General features: G+C 41.5%; 1 protein-coding gene across 1 annotated transcript in view; it reads left to right on the top strand.

The window, feature by feature from the left end:
* hip1rb (huntingtin interacting protein 1 related b) overlaps nucleotides 1-26,018 on the top strand; it is an 84,121-nt gene that overhangs the window by 7,081 nt on the left and 51,022 nt on the right. The window contains exons 2-6 of the mRNA XM_061932945.1: nucleotides 19,623-19,686; nucleotides 19,926-20,068; nucleotides 20,441-20,497; nucleotides 22,218-22,298; nucleotides 22,381-22,457. Of these exons, the coding sequence (XP_061788929.1) occupies nucleotides 19,623-19,686; nucleotides 19,926-20,068; nucleotides 20,441-20,497; nucleotides 22,218-22,298; nucleotides 22,381-22,457 (422 nt within the window). The remainder of the gene's footprint in view (nucleotides 1-19,622; nucleotides 19,687-19,925; nucleotides 20,069-20,440; nucleotides 20,498-22,217; nucleotides 22,299-22,380; nucleotides 22,458-26,018) is intronic.

The following is a 26,018-nucleotide window of genomic DNA, read 5'->3' as shown; positions in this document are numbered from 1 at the left end:
ATCCAGCGGGGCATCACAACAAAATTAGGCACAATAATGTGTTAATTCCATGACTGTATATATCGGTATCGATTGATATCGGTATCGGTAATTAAGAGTTGGGGAATATCGGATATCGGCAAAAAAGCCATTATCGGACATCTCTAGTAATAATGTTATTATTACAGGGGACGGCGTGGCGCCGTTGGGGGAGTGGCCGTGCCAGGAATCTGAGGATTCCTGGTTCGATCCCCACCTTCTACCAACCTCGTCACGTCCGTTGTGTCCTTGAGCAAGACACTTCACCCTTGCTCCTGATGGGTCGTTGTTAGGGCCTTGCATGGCAGCTCCCGCCATCAGTGTGTGGATGGGTGAATGTGGAAATAGTGTCAAAAGCGCTTTGAGTACCTTGAAGGTAGAAAAGTGCTATACAAGTATAAACCATTTACCATTATTACATGTTTTCAGTGCAAATACAATTTTGTGAGCGCATGTTTTGGACATAACATGAGCACAGACACACTACACAAACACTGAGTGAACACAACACACAACTGCTCTCCTTTTGCAGTGGACAGGAAAAGGCCCAAAGTATTAAGAGTGTGATATTCCCTGCCGCACTCTCACTCAGGCGCTCTGTTTATTCACGACCATCCCACCAACACCCTCGCCCTCCCCCACCCGCCTCTCGGGTGCTCAGTCGTCAAGAAGAGCGAGGGAAAGCAAACACTGCACCCACACACACGTTTAGGACGCTGTGTGTATGTGAGATGTTTCACCTTGACTTGAGCATAGTTCAGCCATCTTTGTCGCATGAATCAGTGACTTAATCATATGACAACAAGCAGGATGCTGCCTCCCACATACTGGACATGACAGCCTTCACTTGACCACCACATTTATGCAAAACAACTCCCACACTTTGTTTAAAAGTGATTTAACTATCAGCACTTTTACTTTCATTTCCGTAGCTTTATTGCTAATGAGCTGTGTTTGTCTCCCACAGAGTGTGCATCTCCAAATAGAGCTTTTATGTACTTTATCTACATTTCTATATACATACTGTAACTCTGCACTTGCCCAACATATACAGGTAGGAGTCATATTTCCCAGACAACAACATGACATTAAAGGCCAACTGAAATGCGATTTTCTTATTTAAACGGGGACAGCAGGTCCATTCTATGTGTCATACTTGATCATTTCGCGATATTGCCATATTTTTGCTGAAAGGATTTAGTAGAGAACATCGACGATAAAGTTTGCAACTTTTGGTCGCTGATAAAAAAGCCTTGCCTGTACCGGAAGTAGCAGACGAGTAGCGTGACGTCACAGGTTGTGGAGCTCCTCACATCTGCACATTGTTTACAATCATGGCCACCAGCAGCGAGAGCGATTCAGACCGAGAAAGCGACGATTTCCCCATTAATTTGAGCGAGGATGAAAGATTCGTGGATGAGGAAAGTGAGAGTGAAGGACGAGAGGACCTGATATTCTGCTGGGAATGACTAAAACAGTAAATAAACACAAGACATATATATATACTCTATTAGCCACAACACAACCAGGCTTATATTTAATATGCCACAAATTAATCCCGCATAACAAACACCTCCCCCCTCCCGTCCATATAACCCGCCAATACAACTCAAACACCTGCACAACACACTCAATCCCACAGCCCAAAGTACCGTTCACCTCCCCAAAGTTCATACAGCACATATTTTTCCCCAAAGTCCCCAAAGTTACGTACGTGAGACTTTTTGAAACTTTTATTAGTAGGTTGCCCAGTGAAGTACATATTCCGTACAATTGACCACTAAATGGTAACACCCGAATAAGTTTTTCAACTTGTTTAAGTCGGGGTCCACTTAAATTGATTCATGATACAGATATATACTATCATATATACTATCATCATAATACAGTCAACACACAAGATAATCATCAGGGTGTATACATTGAATTATTTACGTGACATGCACATAGCGGCACGCACGTACGGGCAAGCGATCAAATGTTTGGAAGCGTACTCACGGTACCGTGTCTGCGTATCCAACTCAAAGTCCTCCTGGTAAGAGTCTCTGTTGTCTCAGTTCTCCACAGGCCAATGGTAAAGATTGACTGTCATCTTTCGGGAATGTAAACAATTAAACACCGGCCGTGTTTGTGTTGCTAAAGTCGTCCGCAATACACCGCTTCCCACCTACAGCTTTCTTCTTTGCTCTCTCCTTTGTTCATTGAACAAATTGCAAAAGATTCACCAACACAGATGTCCAGAATTCTGTGGAATTTTGCGATGAAACAGACGACTTAATAGCTGGCCATCATGTTGTCTCAAAATGTCCTCCACAATCCGCGACGTCACGCGCTGACGTCATCATACCGAGACGTTTTCAGCAGGATATGTAGCGCGAAAATTAAAATTGCACTTTAGTAAACTAACCCGGCCGTATTGGCATGTGTTGCAATGTTAAGATTTCATCATTGATATATAAACTATCAGACTGCGTGGTCGGTAGTAGTGGGTTTCAGTAGGCCTTTAAAGGAGCGGGACAGAAGGACACACTAGCAAAGCTATATGAACATTTCATATTGATATTGTGACCAAAATAATCACGGTTATCATTATTATTGCAGCATTGTTGAATGTGCTCAAAAAGTACTTATACACGGACTGAAATCTTTTGACCTTTTGATCTTTTTTATTTATTTAAATAACTAAAATAGACACACTGTTAGAAAATCCACTATTTTGCATGTTTTGTTTCTTATACTATAAGAGTGTTTTAATCTTACAGTAGTATTTTATGTGTTTTCATTAGAGATGTCCGATAAATGCTTTAAAATGTAATATCGGAAATTATCGGTATCGGTTTCAACCTCCCGATTTTCCCGGGACACTCCCCGAATTTCAGTGCCCCTCCCGAAAATCTCCCGGGGCAACATTAAAGGGGGCGTGCCTTAAAGGTACTGCCTTTAGCGTCCTCTACAACCTGTCGCCACGTCCGCTTTTCCTCCATACAAACAGTGTATGCGGCTTTTACACACACACAAGTGAATGCAACGCATACTTGATCAACAGCCATACAGGTCACACTGAGGTTGGCCGTATAAACAACTTTAACACTGTTACAAATATGCGCCACACTGTGAACCCACACCAAACAAGAATGACAAACATATTTCGGGAGAACATCCGCACCGTAACACAACATAAACACAACAGAACAAATACCCAGAACCCCTTGCAGCACTAACTCTTCCAGGACGCTACAATATACAACCCCCGCTACCACCAAACCCCGCCGCCCCCCACAACCCTTAATGGCTCCAGCACCCCCCGCGACCCTGAAAGGGACAAGCGGTAGAGAATGGATGGATGGATGTGTTTCTTAATGGGGAAAGACGTTAATGTCTCTTGGTTTCATGTTAGTATTTAAGCTAGTGAGCTGGCGCCAGTCAGTCCATTAGTTTATAAAAGTAGTTATCACGGTTTTTCGAAAATTTTAATTCAAAACGGTAACACTAACACTGCAGAGATTTCCCACGGCTATCATTTTTAACAGCGACATCATTCTAGGTCAGGCCTGAGCAATTATTTTGACTCGGGCCAAATTTGGAGAAAAAAAACTGTCTTAGGGCCGCTGTATCTATATTTAGGAACACTAATACAAAACCTCACAATAATGTCTGATTGAATGCTAAACATTTTATGACAGACCGTCTTAAAAAACGGAATGGAATTTTACATTTTTCTATGAAGGATAAAACACTGAATATTGGGAACATATGAACGTAACACCCCCTCTTCTTCCACATATTTTACAATCAAGCGAAACGCAACAAAAATGCAACAAAAACAGCAAAATATGAACGCGAAGGGTAAAAAATAAACCCCCACCTACAATCTGATATATCTGATACATCACTAAGCTTTAGAACCTCGGGGCGGCATAGCTCGGTTGGTAGAGTGGCCGTGCCGGCAACTTGAGGGTTCCAGGTTCGATTCCCGCTTTCGCCATCCTAGTCACTGCTGTTGTGTCTTTGGGCAAGACACTTTACCCACCTGCTCCGAGTGCCACCCACACTGGTTTAAATGTAACTTAGATATTGGGTTTCACTATGTAAAGCGCTTTGAGTCACTAGAGAAAAGCGTTATATAAATATAATTCCATTCACTTCAACTTTGTTGTTAAAATCTCCTTCCGCGTCCGTCCCTGACACTCGCATTTCAGGCTGGTCGCTCTGGAAACACTCTGTGGAAACGCTCCCCACCCACACTGCTTGGTGCCTCTTAACTAATTAGATTACCATAGTAACTAATTAGATGACCATAGTATCATACAAAAGCGCAGATTACAACCATTGAAATACTTTGTATAGTTGAAGACTTACGGTCATTAGAAAACATCACTGCACATCATAATGGCAGCTACACTTTCCATCTTAAAGATCTAAAAAAATTATTTGGGGAATATCCGGCGGGCCAGATTGGAAAGTTAAACGGGTTGAATGTGGCCAGTTCTGTTCTAGGTTCTTAGGACATTTAAAATAATGCTGGCATGTTGTTTATTGGCAATAACTTGTGGGACAATATATAAAAAGGAATAGGCCCAGGCCTACGTGTAGGTGTGTGCAAGTACTTACCGACACTTTGCCTTCCTGCTACTTCTTCTTATTCTCCGGGAGACCAGGAAGCAGTGTTATGATTAGGGATGTCCCGATCCAGGTTTTTTCACTTCCGATCCGATACCGATATTGTTTTTGCACTTCCGATCCGATCTCGATACTGACCGATACTGGCCTATCTGAGCATGTATTAAAGTTTAAAGTTATTTAGCCTACTTAGTTGTCAGAATCATGTTGAAAAGGGTTTTAGTACTCTTGAATTAGGGGAGTTTGAATAATACACAATGGTTGGTAACAAGAAACTGACCTGTTTATTCAAGGATAAACACAAAATAGACAAAATTATACATGACAAACAGAAATGGCATCATTGAACTAGGGCTGGGCGATATGGCTTTTTTTTAATATCGCGATATTTTAAGGCCATATCACGATACACAATATATATCTCGATATTTTGCCTTAGCCTTGAATGAACACTCGATGCATATAATCACAGCAGTATGATGATTCTATGTGTCTACATTAAAACATTCTTCATACTGCATTAATATATGCTACTTTTAAACTTTCATGCAGAGAAGGAAATCACAACTAAAAGAATCACTATTTTTTTCATACGGTGTTGATCTGGAAAGGTTTGCCTCTGCATTTTGATGGTGTGGACGTGTGGCACCGAATGGAGATAAGCGTCTCGACAGACGTTACAATATTTGAACAATGATGACGAAAACTGTTTTCTCTGTCGTGTCCGTGTGTCGAAAATTGTTATGTGCTTATTTTTTTATTTGATTTTGTGCGTGGCATAGATTTGCCGTGCGCAATTGCACAGGCGCGCACCTTAGAGGGAGCGTTGCTAGCACGGCTGCGCTAGCATCACAGCTAACGTTAGCCATGCTGCTACCTCTCTGCTCGGGGAGGGCGTATACGTATGTGACGTATGACGTGACCGTATGTGACGTGTGTAAGAAGGTGCGCTTGCTGTCTGTGAGAGGAAGACACAGGAAAGAGTGAGAAGAGCCTGTCGTGTAATGCCAGCAGCTAAAAGCAACTGCGTGAGAATCCACAGACCTGTGGATGTGTTGAAGGTGTGCTGGAAAATGCGGAACGGAAATTAGGGAGCAGCAGAAAAGTGGAATGTATTATTTAGATAGGTGCGTTGGAAATCACAGACCGGAGTTTTTTTTTAAACTGGATCTGGATCGGCATTTTCCCATGCCTTGCCGATACGCATTTTTTGGCAAATATCGGCGGCCGATCCGATCCAAATATCGGATCGGGACATCCCTAGTTACGATGCTACTGTACACTGTTACAATAACACGCTACATTCACAGACAGTCCCGTTAGAATTTGATTGTGAAGATGAAACACACACAAACGCCACAAATAAATGAATGTATGGGCAAAACTGTTTTAATGTCATCTTAATGAAACTTTTAATTGGATAGTTGTCGAGTAAAGCACAGCTGATATGTGCTAGTTAAGTTCCAGAGTCGTTTGTGACCTTTTCAGCTAGATCCCCTGCTGTTGTGTATTTATTTAAGCTGATAAGTGCTGTCGTCTGGCAGCATTTTTGACCAATTAGAAGCAAACTTTGACAATTTTCATTAGCGCTGTAACGACGAGATCTAAGCACCCTCGTGGTTGGTTCTCACATGCTTCTGAAGAGCACAGCTGTGGAAGTAAAGGCACCATGGAGAACATAAGACAGCTAGTAAATGAATGTCAACAATAATGCGAGCTGGCAGCCAACCTTATGGCGAACGGGTGGCAAGGGGGATTATTTCTGGCTTTCCCTACCTCTCGTTTCTACTCGCGGATGCTTGGCAGATGTACAGATTTTCCAGACAGACCCAGTGTGGCACCAAAGTACTCTGAGCCAACTTAAAGGATGTTGTCATGGTGGTGCTAGCAGCACGAAAATGGCGTGAGTCAGCTGTGGTGTTTGCTTACATTCTGTATGCAAGCTTGGAAACTAAATTATGTATTAAAAGTCCCTTTTAATGCAAAAGTTACTTTTTAAAGATAGTAATATATGTCCCCAGAGCTGGTTTGAGTGCCAACACTTGCTTTCCCTCACTTGTTTGCTTCACTCTTGACAGAAGAGGCACTCAAAAGCTCACTTTTGAAGTTTTTTTTTCATGATGTCATGAAGGAAATCCCTTGTTTCACATTCCAAGTCTGACCAGCCCCTAGCTAGATGAGCCTTCCCTGTGTATTACTTTTTTTTTTTATAAAGGCTTCTCTATACTTCTTAAAGCTATCTGTCAGCCTCACATGTGGCAGCTGTAAAAAAACTATTTGTTTCATATTTGATTTTCATTTTATTTTTCTTTAGCGAATACGCTAACCAAGCATGATATTGCTAATAAAATATGAGTAATGTTATCAGTGTAGCGCACTTAGCTATGCTAGTGTTGCTAACGTTTATGTCCTCCTGTCCCACACTGTAATGTTACGCTGTTGTGACAAGTCCAGAGTGCAGGTAGGATAGGATAGGTCTTTATTGTCATTGCACAAGTACAACGAAACTTTGTTTTCAGCACAAACCCATTCAAGATTAGACAAACAAACAGTGTACAGGGTTACAGAACAGGAACGCTGATGGGTCGCCACAAGGCGCCCCGTAAAAGATGGGGGAAAAAGGTAAAACGCTGGGGAAGGATGAGTAAAAAAAATACAATCTAGACTGGGCTCCGAAGGGGGTCCAGTCTGGAGTGGGGAAAAAAACCTCCATAGCAAAGCACAGATACATATTACAACATACATCTCGAGATATCTAGCAACAGAGGGAAGGGAGTGCGGGGTCATGGTGGTAGGCCGCAGCTTTCAGGCGCTGACCATCCTTTCATCACCCTTATGGGATTTGCGTCGAGTGTGTTGGATTGGGGGTGGGGTTATGTATGTGTGTGGCGTATATTTTTGTGGATGTGTGTAAGCCTGCAGTGTGTCTCTGTTCCGCGGCTTTGATGTCATGCAGTCGCTAGTCCAAAGTCAACAACAACAACAGGTGTGTGTCCATGAGAGACAAGAAGGGAGTTTGTTGTGTCTTCGCTGCACTGTCCTTCGGGAGAGTCTCAAAGCCAGGGAAACAATCCAAGTTAGAATGTTTTTTATACGAGTGAAAATAAAATTTGCTTTTCACTCCAAATTGTCTGACTGGTCCTCAAACCTGCGGGGCAGACAGTCCGATGTGATCCAAAATCACAAGCGTGTCCACAGTTCTTCCCGCATCCTCCAATCATTTGTGGCAGCTTTGGGGTACTTTGAAGACTGCCAGCAACTTCCAATTTGTGGACAAACCAGAGCTTACTCCAATCAGCAGATGTCCTGTTGTCATAATTCCGAATAGGTAGATATCTTCACGACCTCGACTGAAAAGGGTCGCCAGGCACGCGGCACTCCTTCTTTTCCCAAGATTCCGTCGTGTGTCCAGCAACAACCGCTCCGTCACGACAAGCAGGTTCCCCTAAACCCAAGATCTTGTCAATTTCGTTGAGGCCAGTTAAATAGTTCCATTGTTGATTTGGGGAGCAGTGCAAAAAGAGGCAACAAAAAAAGTTAAGACAAGACAAAGAAGCAAGCAGGAGAGATAAGGGGGAGGAAAGGGAAGCGTCCACCCTCGATGAGTGCCAGAGAGAAAGGTACAGGGTACACTTAAACACGATGTATAACCTGCCTGGTCCAGCTCCTGCCGGGGCGTAAACCTGGTCCTCCCAATGAGTGTGAGACAGTGAGCTAGAAGCTCGAGCTGTCAACTTGATGTTCAGTTCAAGCTCTTAAGATGTTAGTGAGTGACATTTGCCAGGGTATGCTGGTTGTCAGGTTCAAACACTGATGACATCTATTAAACAAGACAAGAAGCAGAGAATCAAACAGAGACAGAATTCAATTTGGCTCAATTGAGGAGAGACGCCGGAACGCTGTACTCTTGAACAATCTCCAGCATGCTCTGGCGAAAGATTGTACAACTCTTCCTTTATTTGCCTTTCCCAACCACATGACCACAGCTGCTTCCAGAGGGAAGTGGGTCGTAAACAGCGTTGCCTTTGGTTACAGAACAGTTCAAAAGAAAAGGTCGTAAACGAGTTCAAAAAGACGTTCGTAAAACAGTTCAAAAAGACGTTCGTAAAACAGATGAAAAAGAGGTCGCCTGGAGGGGATTCTGGTCCTGCTTCCTCTTCGCTTTTATAGTCCTTGGGTCAGACAATATCTTTCTGTTTGATTATAATACATGAAAGAAACAGGAACACCTTCATCTTGCTTCCTCCCCTACACAGTGGAGTTTTACGAGCCTTACTCTTGGTAGGTTCCAAAGACAGCTTTTGCTTCTCACCGGGCCCTCAATGTAACACAAAGTTTTTTTGTGATAACTTAGAAACAATTATTCTAACACTGGTACAGCCGCCCTGGCTGTCACTAGAAAAGCACTCAGAGAGCAGAGACCTCCAATCCTTTAAAAAGATCCTCAATCCAGACAATGATCCGACTCACCCCTAATATCGAATCACTTGTTCCTTCTCGCATTACTGACATTTCCTGAAAGTTTAATCAAAAAATGTTAAGCTATTTTGCTAACAGACAAACAAACCCAATAGAATTCAAGGATTAATGAAAGTCTGTCCGTGTTTCTTTTGTCTTCCAAACTTGCTGCAAAGAGGTTTTGCATTTGGCACCTGGTTTTAATAGCTAAATGAAATAAACAGACGTAACCCTCTTGACAGTCATCCACTCTCTTTGTCTCTGTGGGTGTAGGTGGGGAAGCTAGCATACATACACAGAAGTTCAGCATTTTGATGTAAACGTAAGGCAACGTAGTAGAAATAATCCGGAACACCCCCAAATTCTATCTCATTTCTGACATTTCCTGAAAGTCTCCTCAAAATTGGTTCCCAATTTTTTGAGGTATGTCCCTAACTGACAAATGGACTCCACTGATTTAGTGCATGGACACGTACTTTACCTCCTTGTGGAGGTACAAAGTCTATAAAGTTCACAACAGTGCTTCTCAGAGACAAACACACGCAGACTTTCAGACAGGTGTGGACAAACACAGGCTCATTATAGTTAAAGCATACTTGCCAACCCTCCCGATTTTCCCGGGAGACTCCCGAATTTCAGTGCCCCTCCCGAAAATCTCCCAGGGCAAACATTCTCCCGAATTACTCCCGATTTCCACCCGGACAACAATATTGGGGGCGTGCCTTTAAAGGCACTGCCTTTAGCGTCCTTTCTCACCTGAAAAGGAGACTATTATATATGTCTCTGTTATCCATGGGTTTATCTATAATCCTTCTGCCATCTCCGCAAACAGCACGTTTAGCACATAGGGCAATCTTTTTCCTCCTGTATTTTTGCAGAAGGTGAAGCCAGGGCCGTCACGCAGCCCCGCCAGGGCCGTCACGCAGCCCCCAGTAGCCTCTGTGACAAAATGATTATGCATACACTTAACTAATATATATCCATACGAATGAATCTGAATGAAAACCAAGCCACAAGAGATACAATATTCTAAATTTAACAATTTCCATAACTCATTTGGCCTCTTCCTAAAATAAATGGTTTCGTCCAAACCGCAGTTCATTCTTCCCGCCATGGTACTTCCTCATGGCAATTAAAGGGGAACATTATCACCAGACCTATGTAAGCGTCAATATATACCTTGATGTTGCAGAAAAAAGACCATATATTTTTTTAACCGATTTCCGAACTCTAAATGGGTGAATTTTGGCGAATTAAACGCCTTTCTAATATTCGCTCTCAGAGCGATGACGTCACAACGTGGCGTCACATCGGGAAGCAATCCGCCATTTTCTCAAACACCGAGTCAAATCAGCTCTGTTATTTTCCGTTTTTTCGACTGTTTTCCGTACCTTGGAGACATCATGCCTCGTCGGTGTGTTGTCGGAGGGTGTAACAACACGAACAGGGACGGATTCAAGTTGCACCAGTGGCCCAAAGATGCCAAAGTGGCAAGAAATTGGATGTTTGTTCCGCACACTTTACCGACGAAAGCTATGCTACGACAGAGATGGCAAGAATGTGTGGATATCCTGCGACACTCAAAGCAGATGCATTTCCAATGATAAAGTCAAAGAAATCTGCCGCCAGACCCCCATTGAATCTGCCGCAATTCAGGGACAAAGGGCCTCGGTAGCACGGCAAGCAATGGCGGCAGTTTGTTCCCGCAGACGAGCGAGCTAAACCCCCTGGATGTCTTGGCTCACACCGTCCCTTATGCCACCGAAGATGATCAAGAGAAGAATATCGACCCTAGCTTCCCTGGCCTGCTGACATCAACTCCAAAACTGGACAGATCAGCGGATGAGGGTATGTCTACAGAATATATTAATTGATGAAAATTGGGCTGTCTGCACTCTCAAAGTGCATGTTGTTGCCAAATGTATTTCATATGCTGTAAACCTAGTTCATAGTTGTTAGTTTCCTTTAATGCCAAACAAACACATACCAATCGTTGGTTAGAAGGCGATCGCCGAATTCGTCCTCGCTTTCTCCCGTGTCGCTGGCTGTCGTGTCGTTTTCGTCGGTTTCGCTTGCATACGGTTCAAACCGATATGCCTTAATGGCTTCAGTTTCTTCTTCAATTTCGTTTTTGCTACCTGCCTCCACACTACAACCATCCGTTTCAATACATGCGTAATCTGTTGAATCGCTTAAGCCGCTGAAATCCGAGTCTGAATCCGAGCTAATGTCGCTATAGCTTGCTGTTTTATGCGCCATGTTTGTTTGTGTTGGCTTCACTATGTGACGTCACAGGAAAATGGACGGGTGTTTATAACGATGGTTAAAATCAGGCACTTTTAAGCTTGTTTTAGGGATATTGCGTGATGGGTAACATTTTGAAAAAAACTTCGAAAAATATAATAAGCCACTGGGAACTGATTTTTAATGGTTTTAACAATTCTGAAATTGTGATAATGTTCCCCTTTAAGTGAGCTTGAGTGAACTCCAGCAAGGTTAGGATGCCCCCCAAAAAGCACAATTCAGTACATCAGAAAATTGTAGGGAAAGATTCCAGGAGTAGGAGCCATAGAGCAGGGGCCCAGGATATTAAAATCTTTTTTTAAAGAATGGTGAGCAACTTTAACTGTATAGTGCACTCCTGCCCAATTGCGCACTGCTCACATTTTTTTTTGATTGACATTTTTATTAGTAGATTGCACAGTACAGTACATATTCCGTACAATTGACCACTAAATAGTAACACCCCAATAAGTTTTTCAACTTGTTTAAGTCGGGGTCCACGTAAATCAATTCATGGTGACGTGTCCTCTGCGCACAGCAAATATGGCACGCACAAAATCAAATCCAATGTGAACTTAAAACAAAATAAACTCATAGCAATTTGTTCTGTGGGATTTTGCAATGCAACTATGTGAGTGACAAGTGGTAACAATAGTTTGAACAGTGTTGACGAATAATTTTTTTAAATTATTGTAACGTCTGTCAAGACAGGAATTCTATTGATCACTTTATGGAGCAAAACTGTTTATTGTCGGCCGTAACGACACCAAAAACATTGGTAAAAAACTTCTATTTAGCAAATCTGGTCATTGTCTGCCGTACAAACCAGGCCAAAACCAAGTCTGAGCATCTGACTAACGTGTTCAATGTGGTCTTGTAAAATGTGTTATTAGTGCAACATTTGAATAGCCTAAATACAAAAAAGTTAAATGTTCAAATATTTGTTGTTTGTTTTCATAGCAATATAAAATAAAAGACACCATAATAGCTGAAAACAAAGTAAAAAAAGACTATTTAGAATTTGGGACAGTTTTACTGACTTCATATCTTAACATTACCTTTGACTGTGGCAGGTGGCGAAAGTGCATTTAGCAAACTGAAACTAGTTAAAGGGGAACATTATCACAATTTCAGAAGGGTTAAAACCATTAAAAATCAGTTCCCAGTGGCTTATTTTATTTTTCGAAGTTTTTTCAAAATTTTACCCATCGCGCAATATCCCTAAAAAAAAAGAAGCTACAAAGTGCCTGATTTTAACCATCGTTTACACACCTGTCCATTTTCCTGTGACGTCACACAGTGATGCCAATACAAACAAACATGGCGGATAGAACAGCAAGATATAGCGACATTAGCTCGGATTCAGACTCGGATTTCAGCGGCTTAAGCGATTCAACAGATTACGGATGTATTGAAACGGATGGTTGTAGTGTGGAGGCAGGTAGCGAAAACGAAATTGAAGAAGAAACTGAAGCTATTGAGCCATATCGGTTTGAACCGTATGCAAGCGAAAACGACACGACAGCCAGCGACACGGGAGAAAGGCGATCGCCTTCTAACCAACGATTGGTATGTGTTTGTTTGGCATTAAAGGAAGCTAACAACTATGAACTAGGTTTACAGCATATGAAATACATTTGGCAACAACATGCACTTTGAGAGTGCAGACAGCCCATTTCAGGCGCGCTAAGAACATATATTTTTCCACGATTTCGGCACTCAGGTTAACCATACCTAAATAGACACAAAATACTGCATTACACAAGACTACCCAAATGTACTCGAATGATTGAAAAAAATAAATGTTTTTAAGCTAAATTATTGGTAAACACAGTTTATGTATAATAATTTACGTAAGACCGCGAGTAATGAATAAAGTTTTCATCAATTAATATATTCTGTAGACATACCCTCATCCGCTCTCTTTTCCTGAAAGCTGATCTGTTCAGTTTTGGAGTTGATGTCAGCAGGCCAGGGAAGCTAGGGTCGATATTCTTCTCTTGATCATCTTCGGTGGCATAAGGGATGGTTGCCATCTCTGTCGTAGCATAGCTTTCGTCGGTAAAGTGTGCGGAACAAATGACTGACCATTTCGTCGGCTTTCCCCACACCCTCGTATTTTGAACAAATTTCGTCCAATTTCTTGCCACTTTCGCATCTTTGGGCCGCTGGTGCAACTTGAATCCGTCCCTGTTCGTGTTGTTACACCCTCCGACAACACACCGACGAAAGTGAGAAAATGGCGGATTGCTTCCCGATGTGACGTCACGTGACGTCATCGCTCCGAGAGCGAATAATAGAAAGGCGTTTAATTCGCCAAATTTCACCCATTTAGAGTTCGGAAATCGGTTAAAAAAATATATGGTCTTTTTTTCTGCAACATCAAGGTATATATTGACGCTTACATAGGTCTGGTGATAATGTTCCCCTTTAAGAACTATCTTAGATCCACAACAAGACAAGAGAGGCTAAGTAGCTTTTCTAGACTTACAAGTGAAAGTCATCCAAGCCAACATAGACTTCAAAGACCTCACCAGCAAATTTGCTAACATAAAAGCCTGTTGTTGGGCTTTCTGATAAGACTTACAGGGAACCCATCCATCCATCCATTTTCTACCGCTTATTCCCTTTGGGGTCGCGGGGGGCGCTGGAGCCTATCTCAGCTACAATCGGGCGGAAGGCGGGGTACACCCTGGACAAGTCGCCACCTCATCGCAGGGCACTTACAGGGAACAAACGAGCCAATTCAAACTTGAATTGAGATTAGATGAGGCTTGTTGTTGTTTCTGATATTTGTTTCATAACAACATATTCCGTGTGCTCTTTGTTTTACTTGCATATTTAAGGTAAATGCTACATATTTACCTGTGTACTATCTTGAGCCAAGACACTTTGTTTTTTTGCATATCAGTGCTTCATTGTTAGATACAATAAAATACCCACTACATTTTTGTTGAGTGGTTAATTGAAAATAGATTTGCAATCAGACGTGTAATAACATGTTGCAAATCAGTGAAATGAGAAATGTTAAGTCATTAATCGTATAAAAGGAAACAAATAGGATGTATTACACCAGGGTCGGCCAAGAATCCTGAAAAACTACAAAATTGAAGGTGGCAATGAATGGAGTAGCGGGGCCCACACCGATATTCTTTTAGGGGGCACAGCATTCCTAATAATGGCCCTGGGTGAAGCGTAACATAAACAGAAGATTTAGTCATTTTAAATGGAGTCCAAAGTCCAGGGGAATAGACTCCTGTATCCATTATACAGTCTGCAGAGCTGTGTACAGCGGGAGTGGTCCTGGTATTTGCAATTTGATGGATTTTTAACTTTCACTTATGCTGTACGGACGGTATGAGGGAAAATTGTACTGTAATTTTTTTTTCCAGTAACCAGCCCATGCCCATTTACAACTCTCCAAGTAGATGGAGTTCATCTACTACTACTACTACTACCACTACTACTTCCCCCACAGCCTTGCTGCCCATGCGTCCATCTGTTGAGGCCTATGAGCCAGCCTTTGTGTGCCAGAGTGCCCCCCACCACCTCCCACTCTACATGCCATCCAGTATTCATCCTCTCTGGCGGCTTTCCTCCCGCAAAAGCCAACAAGACCCTCATTGTCACAACGGCCTCCATGCCGCCGCGCCAAACGTGCGCTGTGTAAACTTCAATTCAATTTGCGTCACCAGGAAGTAGAAGGGGGACGGTGGGGGGGAGAAGATGGAGTCGTCTCTTGTTTAAAGGGGAACATTATCACAATTTCAGAAGGGTTAAAACCATTAAAAATCAGTTCCCAGTGGCTTATTTTATTTTTCGAAGTTTTTTTCAAAATTTTACCCATCACGCAATATCCCTAAAAAAAGCTTCAAAGTGCCTGATTTTAACCATCGTTATATACACCCGTCCATTTTCCTGTGACGTCACATACTGATGCCAACACAAACAAACATGGCGCATAGAACAGCAAGCTATAGCGACATTAGCTCGGATTCAGACTCGGATTTCAGCGGCTTAAGCGATTCAACAGATTACGCATGTATTGAAACGGATGGTTGTAGTGTGGAGGCAGGTAGTGAAAACGAAATTGAAGAAGAAACTGAAGCTATTGAGCCATATCGGTTTGAACCGTATGCAAGCGAAACCGACGAAAACGACACGACAGCCAGCGACACGGGAGAAAGCGAGGACGAATTTGGCGATTTAACGATTGGTATGTGTTTGTTTGGCATTAAAGGAAACTAACAACTATGAACTAGGTTTACAGCATATGAAATACATTTGGCAACAACATGCACTTTGAGAGTGCAGACAGCCCAATTTTCATCAATTAATATATTCTGTAGACATACCCTCATCTGCGCTCTTTTCCTGAAAGCTGATCTGTCCAGTTTAAGGGACGGTGTGAGCCAAGACATCCAGGGGGTTTAGCTCGCTCGTCTGCGGGAACAATCTGCCGCCATTGCTTGCCGTGCTACCGAGGCCCTTTGTCCCTGAATTGCTCACACACTCCGGCAGATTCAATGGGGGTCTGGCGGCAGATTTCTTTGACTTTATCGTTGGAAATGCATCTGCTTTGAGTGTCGCAGGATATCCACACATTCTTGCCATCTCTGTCGTAGCATAGCTTTCGTCGGTAAAGTGTGCGGAACAAACGTCCAATTTCTTGCCACTTTCGCATCTTTGGGCCACTGGTGCAACTTGAATCCGTCCCTGTTTGTGTTGTTACACCCTCCGACAACACACCGACGAGGCATGATGTCTCCAAGGTACGGAAAACAGTCGAAAAAACGGAAAATAACAGAGCTGATTTGACTCGGTGTTTGTAATGTGTTTGAGAAAATGGCGGATTGCTTCCCGATGTGACGTCACGTTGTGACATCATCGCTCCGAGAGCGAATAATAGAAAGGCGTTTAATTCGCCAAAATTCACCCATTTAGAGTTCGGAAATCGGTTAAAAAAATATATGGTCTTTTTTCTGCAACATCAAGGTATATATTGACGCTTACATAGGTCTGGTGATAATGTTCCCCTTTAATTAACCCTGGCAGCACTTTACTACCGCAGAAGACTATCTTTGTGTGTTGTTTTCCTGATAGATAGCCATGAACTTAAAATATTTGTAATAAACGTACTGAGACAAATGCCCAAACAGGAAGTCAAAGTTGCCACATGGTCTCGCCTAAGTCCTGATTGGTTACTTAACTGATCAAGAGGTGTGTCTTTATTCATTCATCCTGTGACAGACCTGAAATCCACACATACACTGAATATATTAAACACAGTCATCTTAGTGTGGAATCATTGAGGCAAAAAGAGACTAAAGTCATGTGTGGATTAATGCCTCTACTGGACGAGTGTCTTGCATAATGCTCCGCTTGTTTTGCAAACATACACTCAACTCAACGATAATGTGCAATCACAATACATTCTTTGAAAATAGAAACTATCTTGTAGCGCTTTGGCAGCTGCTCCTGTCTGTTATTTTCCTGCTGATTTCTTCATCTTTCCCTCTTCTTCCATAATCATAAAAGGTGAGGTATTTAAGAAACTATAACGAGGCCAAGTGACGTAAGACAGGTGCTGTTTTAGACTATATTTTGGAGTTTGGATGTTTTATTTGGGTAATGTGGGAAAAAAAGACTTTTCAATTGTTATAATTCTAATTGATATCATTTTACACAACTGTATATTTGTGTAAGCACACACTTCTGCTCCTGAGTCGCTTTACACAGAGTAGAAAATCAAAACACATGGCAGTGCAGTTATTAAACCCCCAAAATTGGATTGACTAGAAATTTCTCACACAGCTCAACAAGCACTACAAAATGCCCACTGTAACTTTAGAGTGAGCAGCCAAATCAATGCAACATTTGATACAAATATTTACAGGACTGACAAACACGTGTATAGCCTCTAAAGCAGTGGTTCTTAACCTGGGTTCGATCGAACCCTAGGGGTTCGGTGAGTCGGCCTCAGGGGTTTGGTGGAGCATCTGCCGCGGAGGTCAAGACAAACCCGACTCATCGTGTAAATAAAAACTTCTCCCTATCGGCGTATTATGGATACCCCTGAACAAAGTTCCCTCTAATTTTCCATCGGATTTGCAGGAGTGTAATTTGTTGTGAGTTTATACACTGTGTTGGTTTTGTTCTTTGAAGAAGGTGATGTTCATGCACTGTTCATTTTGTGCACCAGTAAAAAAACATATAACTTTGTCTTGAATTGGAAAAAAAAACATTTTTATTTTTCACTAAAGAAGGGTTCGGTGAATGCGCATATGAAACTGGTGGGGTTCGGTACCTCCAACAAGGTTAAGAACCACTGCTCTAAAGGCCTTAGTGGCCACATGCGTGGACAGTAGAGATGCGCGGTTTGCGGACACGTCCGCGGATTATCCGCGGGTCGGGCGGTTGAAATAAAAAAAAATTAGATTTTGTCCGCGGGTCGGGTCAGGCGGTTGAAAAAAAAAAAAAAAAGATTTTAAATAGATTCAGGCGGGTGGCAGTTAAACCAATTGGGAAATATATATACATAGTTAAATGTTGTTACCCACATACGAAAAACGAGCAATCACCTGCAGCATATGCCACAACAGAAGAAGAAGAAAAAAAAGAGATGGCAACGCCGGCAGCAAACGTGGTACGCGACAAACTAAAAAAGGGAATACTAAAGACCAGGGGGAAAAAAGGCCAGAAAAGTTCAGCGTGGACTCGTTTTTATGAGGTTGTAAATCAGGATGATAGTAATGCTGGCTACGTGATTTGCAAGAGCTGCGACGCTGTTTATGTCTACGACAGTCACAAAACCGGGACATCTAACATGGTGCATCACATTTGTGCAAAACCCCGAACCTCCACAAACACCCTGAGCATGAGCAGTTTCGTTCGCCGTGATCCCAGAAGAGTGCCACAGGATGTTAAAACAAGATAGAACGCAGCTGCCTGCAGCAGTTTGAGTGGCGCGAGCGCGCTTGGAGGTGCGCTCAGCGCGGCTCCCAGATGATTGCGCACTAGTGTGCGTCTGGGCCGTGACAGCGTGGCACGCATTGAATGTCTCTGCTAAATTGGATCAGTCTCCTTTCTTTAACAGGCAAAAGCTTTATAACCTCACTAATGCCTTGCATCGTCTATATTAGATATATAACAACGGGCGGGTGCGGGCGGGTGCGGTTTTGATTAAATGTTAGTTCGGGTGGATGCGGATGGTTGACGACTTTTGTGATGCGGTTGCGGATGAAATAATTGCCTATCTGCGCATCTCTAGTGGACAGCACCTTTTAGCTCTTATTTCCAAAATTGTGTACACTACTGAATTGGGGTCTTATGCCGACATATGGACACTTATACTGCTGTCTGGTGGTGTCAGAAGAGTATAACATACAATGCAATTTGGAAAAAAAAAAAAGTGTACAAATAAAAATTTGCATGTCACTACACATGAAGTACACATTTGTGTACTTATGGACTAAGTACATCATATCAAAAGATGATTTTTAGTTTTTATTCTAATTAGGGTCCAGTAAGCCCAAATAGCAAAGAGAAATAAACAAAAAGTATGTAAACAAACAGCTTGGGCCTTAAGAGGCAAGGTTGTAAGCAAGGTTGCTTAAAAAGTTTTTAGAAAATAATTGTCCATATGTTATTGAACATTTATGTAATGATTATAACATTTTGATCTGTATTACATGTATGCTAGCATATTTTCCCAAATCATATTGAGTACAAATGATAGTTTTGCTTTAATGGTACATGAAACTATGTGTATGCCCAGTGGGATTCATTATGCTTCTCTTTAAACAAGCGTCCCTTGTTTCCATTTGTGGACCGATCTGAAGTTGTAGATGTAGCAAGTCAAATGTTACCAACTGAACTTGTGTTTCTTCCTTCCTGTTGTCCTGTAATTGTTGACTCTCGTCTTGCCTGCTGAACCGGTTGCAACCTCAATAGCTGCACAATGCTCAAAGATATCATCTTATGTGGAAACATCAGCCCTTTTTTTTTTTTTTACTGAAGATGTACAAGAAGTATCATGCAACTGACTCAAAAGATGCATTTGGTAACTGCAAAAAAAAGACGTCTGGAATGTTTCCGCATTAGGGGCTCAGACTGTGCTGTTCGTCTTGGGTATTTTGTATTTAATACAAAGTCGTCGGCTCGTGCATAGAGCCTTTTTCATAGTGTTAGCTTGGTATTAATTGTCCTAGTGTCTCTGATGTGTTTGTATTTTTTCTTTTCAGCTGAGCAGCATCAGCAAAGCCATCAACTCTACTGAGACGCCTGTGAAGGAGAAACATGCACGACGTATCCTTGCAAAAAGACTGCAGAGTACACACCTCCACCAAATTAGAAGAAACTATATCATGGATTGGACTCGTCACTTGACAGTGTTGTTGCACTCCAATCCTGTAGGTGGCAGTAATAATTCTTTACACGATAATTGACCACTTGTTGCAACAATTGAGTCCCACGTTTATGGGGTTTTGTAAGTCCCTGCTTTACTTTTCTGTGACGTTTTGAGCGTCCTTAACCGCCGCTGCCAGGCATCATCCTGGGCACCCACAGGGAGAAGGGGGCCTTCACCTTCTGGTCCTATGCACTGGGCTTCCCCCTGGCCAGCAGCTCCATCCTCAGCTGGAAGTTCTGCCATGTGCTGCACAAAGTGCTGCGGGACGGACACCGCAATGTGAGGCCTTTATTTCTTCTCCCACTCCGTAGTGGCTTACTAGAAAATAATTGTTTCAATTGTCATGTTCAATCAATCAATCAATCAATCAATGTTTATTTATATAGCCCTAAATCACAAGTGTCTCAAAGGGCTGCACAAGCCACAACGACATCCTCGGTACAGAGCCCACATACGTTGTGTTTAATGTGTGGTTTAATATTTTACTGAATGTTTTAATTATATATAGGTGTTTAATGTGTGGTTTAATATTTTACTGAATGTTTTAATTATATATAGGAATTATCATATTTTTCATTTCCTTAAAAACATTATAGATTAGATTAAAGGTGAAATATTTTTAAACTTGTGAATGTTTGGGCGTTTTCACAGGTGTTACAAGACTGCATGAGGCATAACAGCTCGATTGTGGAAATTGGACAGCTTTGGGTAAGTCTGTCTGTAGATAAATACACTTGATTCATTTTCTATATGTTTTTTATAATTAAAATATATTTATTTCATACTTGCCAACCTTGAGACCTCCGATTTCGGGAAGTGGGGGGCGTGGTTAAGAGGGGAGGAGTATACTTACAGCTAGAATTCACCAAGTCAAGTATTTAATATATATATATATATATATATATATATATATATATATGTATATGTAAGAAATACTTGACTTTCAGTGAATTCTAGCTATAAATATATATTTATTTTATTATATATATATATAATAAAATAAATACTTGAATTTCAGTGTTCATTTATTTACACATATACTTGTTGTTAAGGGTTGAATTGTCCATCCTTGTTCTATTCTCTGTCACTATTTTTCTAACCATGCTGAACACCCTCTCTGATGATGCATTGCTGTGTGGCACGCACAAAATTGCTTTCATCAAATGCACTAGATGGCAGTATTGTCCTGTTAAAGAGTGTCACAACATTGCTGTTTACGGCAGACGAACTGCTTTACGGTAGACGAAAACGTGACTGCTGTTGTTGTGTGTTGTTACCGCGCTGGGAGGACGTTAATGAAACTGCCTAACAATAAACCCACATAAGAAACCAAGAACTCGCCCTCCATCATTCTACAGTTATAACATGATTGGGCAGGCACGCCGTTTATATTGTGGGAAAGCGGACTCAGGTCCGCATGGACCTGAGTCCGCCTGAATTTCGGGAGATTTTCGGGAGATAATTTGTCCCGGGAGGTTTTCGGGAGAGGCGCTGAATTTCGGGAGTCTCCCGGAAAATCCGGGAGGGTTGGCAAGTATGATTTATTTTTATGTTTCAATTTATTGTAATTAGAGATAGGGGGGGGGTGTATATTGTAGCGTCCCGGAAGAGTTAGTGTTGCAAGGGGTTCTGGGTATTTGTTCTGTTGTGTTTATGTTGTGTTACGGTGCGGATGTTCTCCCGAAATGTGTTTGTCATTCTTGTTTGGTGTGGGTTCACCGTGTGGCGCATATTTGTAACAGTGTTAAAGTTGTTTATACGGCCACCCTCAGTGTGACCTGTATGGCTGTTGACCAAGTATGCGTTGCATTCACTTGTGTGTGTGAAAAGCCGTAGATATTATGTGACTGGGCCGGCACGCAAAGACAGTGCCTTTAAGGTTTATTGGCACTCTGTACTTCTCCCTACGTCCGTGTACCACTCCGTACAGCGGCGTTTTAAAAAGTCATACATTTTACTTTTTGAAACCGATACCGATAAGTTTGATACCGATAATTTCCGATATTACATTTTAAAGCATATATCGGCAGTCCGATATTATCGGACATCCCTATTTGTAATATGTTGGCCCTGCGATGAGGTGGCGACTTGTCCAGCATGTACACTGCCTTCCCGCCCAATTGTAGCTGAGATAGGCTGGAGCGCCCCCGCGACCTCAAAGGGAATAAGCGGTAGAAAATGGATGGATGGGATGGATGTTACTTTTTTTTAATTCCTTATCCTATTTGTCTGCGGTGTTTTTCTCCTGAGCTGGGCCACATACTAAAGGTTTCAGAAAAACAAAACAGCCTCCTTGTATTTTTGATAAGTGGCATTATTATTAGGGTTGTTAGTTTGCCTTTTTGCTTTTTTTCCAATGTTTTAGTTGCCTTGTCTATTTGTATTTTTAGAATGTGCTCATTTAAAATGTGATTATTTCCTTTTCCAGGGCAACCTCCATGACAGATATGGCCAGCTGGTGGCGATCTATGCCAAACTGCTCAATACCAAAATGAGGTTTCATGCCAAGGTAAGTGTGCCCTCGGTCACATGCCCTATCTCATGGCGGGTAAGCATGTTTAACTTGGCTTTGAAACCTGTCTTTTGTGCAGCACACCGAAATCCCAGCCAACTTGGAGGCCACGGACGAGGTGCTAGAGCGCGTTGCGGGAACAGACGTCAACAATGTGTGAGTTGACAAAAACTATTAAATTGCTCTGATATTTTTACAAGTTGACTTTAGCCATGTCCACACAAAGGATACTTAAAAACTTACTTTTCTATGCGTTTTGGCATCTTGTCCACGTAGGGCTGGGCGATATGGCCTTTTTTAATATCTCGATATTTTCAGGCCATGTCACGATACACGATATATATCTCGATATTTTGCCTTTGCCTTTGAATGAACACTTGATGCATATAATCACAGCAGTATGATGATTCTATGTGTCTACATTAAAACATTCTTGCTCATACTTCATTAATATATGCTCATTTTAAACTTTCATGCAGAGAAAGAAATCACAACTAAGTCAATTTAGCAAAAGTGTATTTATTAAACAGTTATTAAGCAGTGGCACAAACATTCATGTCATTTCCAAAACAGAAAGTGCAAGATTGTCAGAGACATTTTAAAACAAGCTATGAGTGCACTTTTGTGCATGTCACTAAGATGACATATCGAAACAACACTAAATTAAAGTGCACTTTTTGTACAGAACGCCACTACAATAGTTTAAAACAAATAATGTGCACTTTTGTGCATGATGTCACACAAGATATTTCAATAACTGTCAAATAAAAATGAGCTGCATAATAGGAAATCAAATAGTGTATGTCCTTCGCTATGTGGTAGGTTCTTGCGGACGTTATCTCTTTATGTCGTGGACTATTGTTTTCATACGGTGTTGATCTGGAAATGGTTGCTCGGCATTTTGTTGGTGTGGCACCGAACAGAGATGTTGACATGCGGAGTTTCAAACGCTCTTCATTCTCTAGCGGGTGACTTTTCAAATGATGCTACATATTAGCAGTAATGCTACTTTTTGTAGCAACGCTTTCGCCCCACACTTGACAAATTACAGTTGTCTGTTCGACATATTCCCGCTTGAAGCCAAACCACCGCCAGACGATGGACCCCGTGCTGTTTTTCTTAGGAATTAATTCTTCCTTCATTTGTTACCAGATTCTCACCTTCTTTCTCTCGTATTACCACTCGCACCACAGCTAACTTTAGCCATGCTGCTACCTCTCTGCTCCGCGAGGGCGTATACGTACAGTATGTGACGTATGTAAGAAGGTGCGCTTGTTTAAGTCACTGTGAGGAGACTAGAAAGAATGAGAAACGCCTGTAGTGTAATGCCTGCAGCTAAAAGCAACTGTGTGAGAACGTATACTCGAATATCACAATATAGTCATTTTCTATATCGCACAGAGACAAACCCGCGATATATCGAGTATATCGATATATCGCCCCACCCTATGTCCACGCGCAAAAAATACTTTTGTCCTTAAAAATTTAGACTTTTGAAAACGTCTGCCATGTTGAACAGTTTCAAAAACTCTGTTCATCTAGTGTGTGTGGATGGGTAAAACTGAGCTCTATGGTTTGTGTCGTAAGAAATGTGCATCATTATCATGTTTTTAAACCATATTCAACAGAATATGAAGATGTTTACTTAAATGTTTCATTTTGATGCGTGTGCACGCTATATAACACGCTCTGGCAATTTAGGAGAAAAAACATCTACCGTATTTTTCGGACTACAAGTCGCAGTTTTTTTCATAGTTTGGCCGGGGGTGCGACTTATACTCAGGAGCGACTTATGTGTGAAATTATTAACACATTACCGTAAAATATCAAATAATATTATTTATCTCATACACTTAAGAGACTAGACCAGGGGTCGGCAACCCAAAATGTTGAAAGAGCCTTATTGGACCAAAAATACAAAAACAAATCTGTCTGGAGCCGCAAAAAATTATAAGCCATATTACATACAGATAGTGTGTCATGAGATATAAATTGAATTAATATGTCTTAAAGGAAACTAAATGAGCTCAAATATACCTACAAATGAGGCATAATTATGCAATATGTACATATAGCTAGCCTAAATAGCATGTTAGCATCGATTAGCTCGCAGTCATGCACTGACCAAATATGTGTGATTAGCACTCCACACAAGTCAATAACATCAACAAAACTCACCTTTGTGGATTCATGCACAACGTTAAAAGTTTGGTGGACAACATGAGACAGAAAAATAAGTGGCATAAAACTCGTCCTAGAAAGTCGCAGAAAGATATACATGTAAACAAACTAAGGTGAGTTCAAGGACTGCCAAAATTAGTAGGGCAAAACGGCGCTCGCCAAATACTCGAATCAGTGAAGCATGTTTAATTAAACAGTGTGCTTTATAACAATTAGGGAGGTTTGTGTCATGTTTGTCCTCCTACAGAAACCATATTAAAACAAAAAATATTTTTTTTTCCCCTCATCTTTTTCCATTTTTCATACATTTTTGAAAAAGCTCCAGAGAGCCACTAGGGCGGCGCTAAAGAATGCGGCTCTAGAGCCGCGGGTTGCCAACCCTTGGACTAGACGTATAAGATTTCATGGGATTTAGCGATCAGGAGTGACAGATTGTTTGGTAAACGTATAGCATGTTCTATATGTTATAGTTATTTGAATGACTCTTACCATAATATGTTACGTTAACATACCAGGCACGTTCTCAGTTGGTTATTTATGCCTCATATAACATACACTTATTCACTATTCTTTATTTATTTTAAATTGCCTTTCAAATGTCTATTCTTGGTTTTGGCTTTTATCAAATACATTTCCCCAAAAAATGCGACTTATACTCCAGTGCGACCTATATATGTTTTTTTCCCTTCTTTATTGTGCATTTTCGGCCCGTGCGACTTATACTCCGGAGCGACTTATACTCCGAAAAATACGGTATAAGTGTGCGCTGATTTTAAAGCTAATATACTCGCCATTGTACACCTAATTTACATCTAACTTTAACAGAGGTGTTAAAAGGCCACCAGTTCAGCTATAGCAGCATTTCCTGGCTTCTGATTGGACAAAATGCACATGATTGCAGTTAAATGTGTTTTGTGTAAATTGAGACCGTTTTGATACTACACTGGTGTTGATGGAGATCGTTTTAAAGGGGATCTGCACTTTTTTTGGGAATGTTGCCTATCGTTCACAATCCTAATGAGAGACAAGTAGACAAAAGTTGTGTTTTTTTGCATTCAAACTTGTAATAATTGGCTAGTTCTAGGTGGTTATCAATGCAGCTAATGGGAGTAGGGATGTCCGATAATATCGTACCGCCGATATTATCGGCCGATAAATGCTTTAAAAAGTAATATCAGAAATTATCGGTATCGGTTTCAAGATTATCGGTATCGGTTTCCAAAAGTAAAATTTGTGACTTTCTAAAACGCCGCTGTGTGCACGGACGTAGGGAAAAGTGCCAATTAATCCTTAAAGATACTGCCTTTGCGTACTGGCCCAGTCACACACTATCTACGGCTTGACACACGCACTGGCGAAGGCAAGCATACTTGATCAACAGCCATACAGGTCACACTGAGGGTGGCCGTATAAACAACTTTAACACTGTTACAAATATGTGCCACATTGTGAACCCACACCAAACAAGAATGATAAACACATTTCGGGAGAACATCCGCACCGTAACACAACATAAACACAACAGAACAAATACCC

This window comes from Nerophis lumbriciformis, linkage group LG03, assembly GCF_033978685.3.
Source record: "Nerophis lumbriciformis linkage group LG03, RoL_Nlum_v2.1, whole genome shotgun sequence".
Taxonomy (NCBI): Eukaryota; Metazoa; Chordata; class Actinopteri; order Syngnathiformes; family Syngnathidae; genus Nerophis; species Nerophis lumbriciformis.
This window is presented reverse-complemented; position numbering and strand designations above follow the sequence as displayed.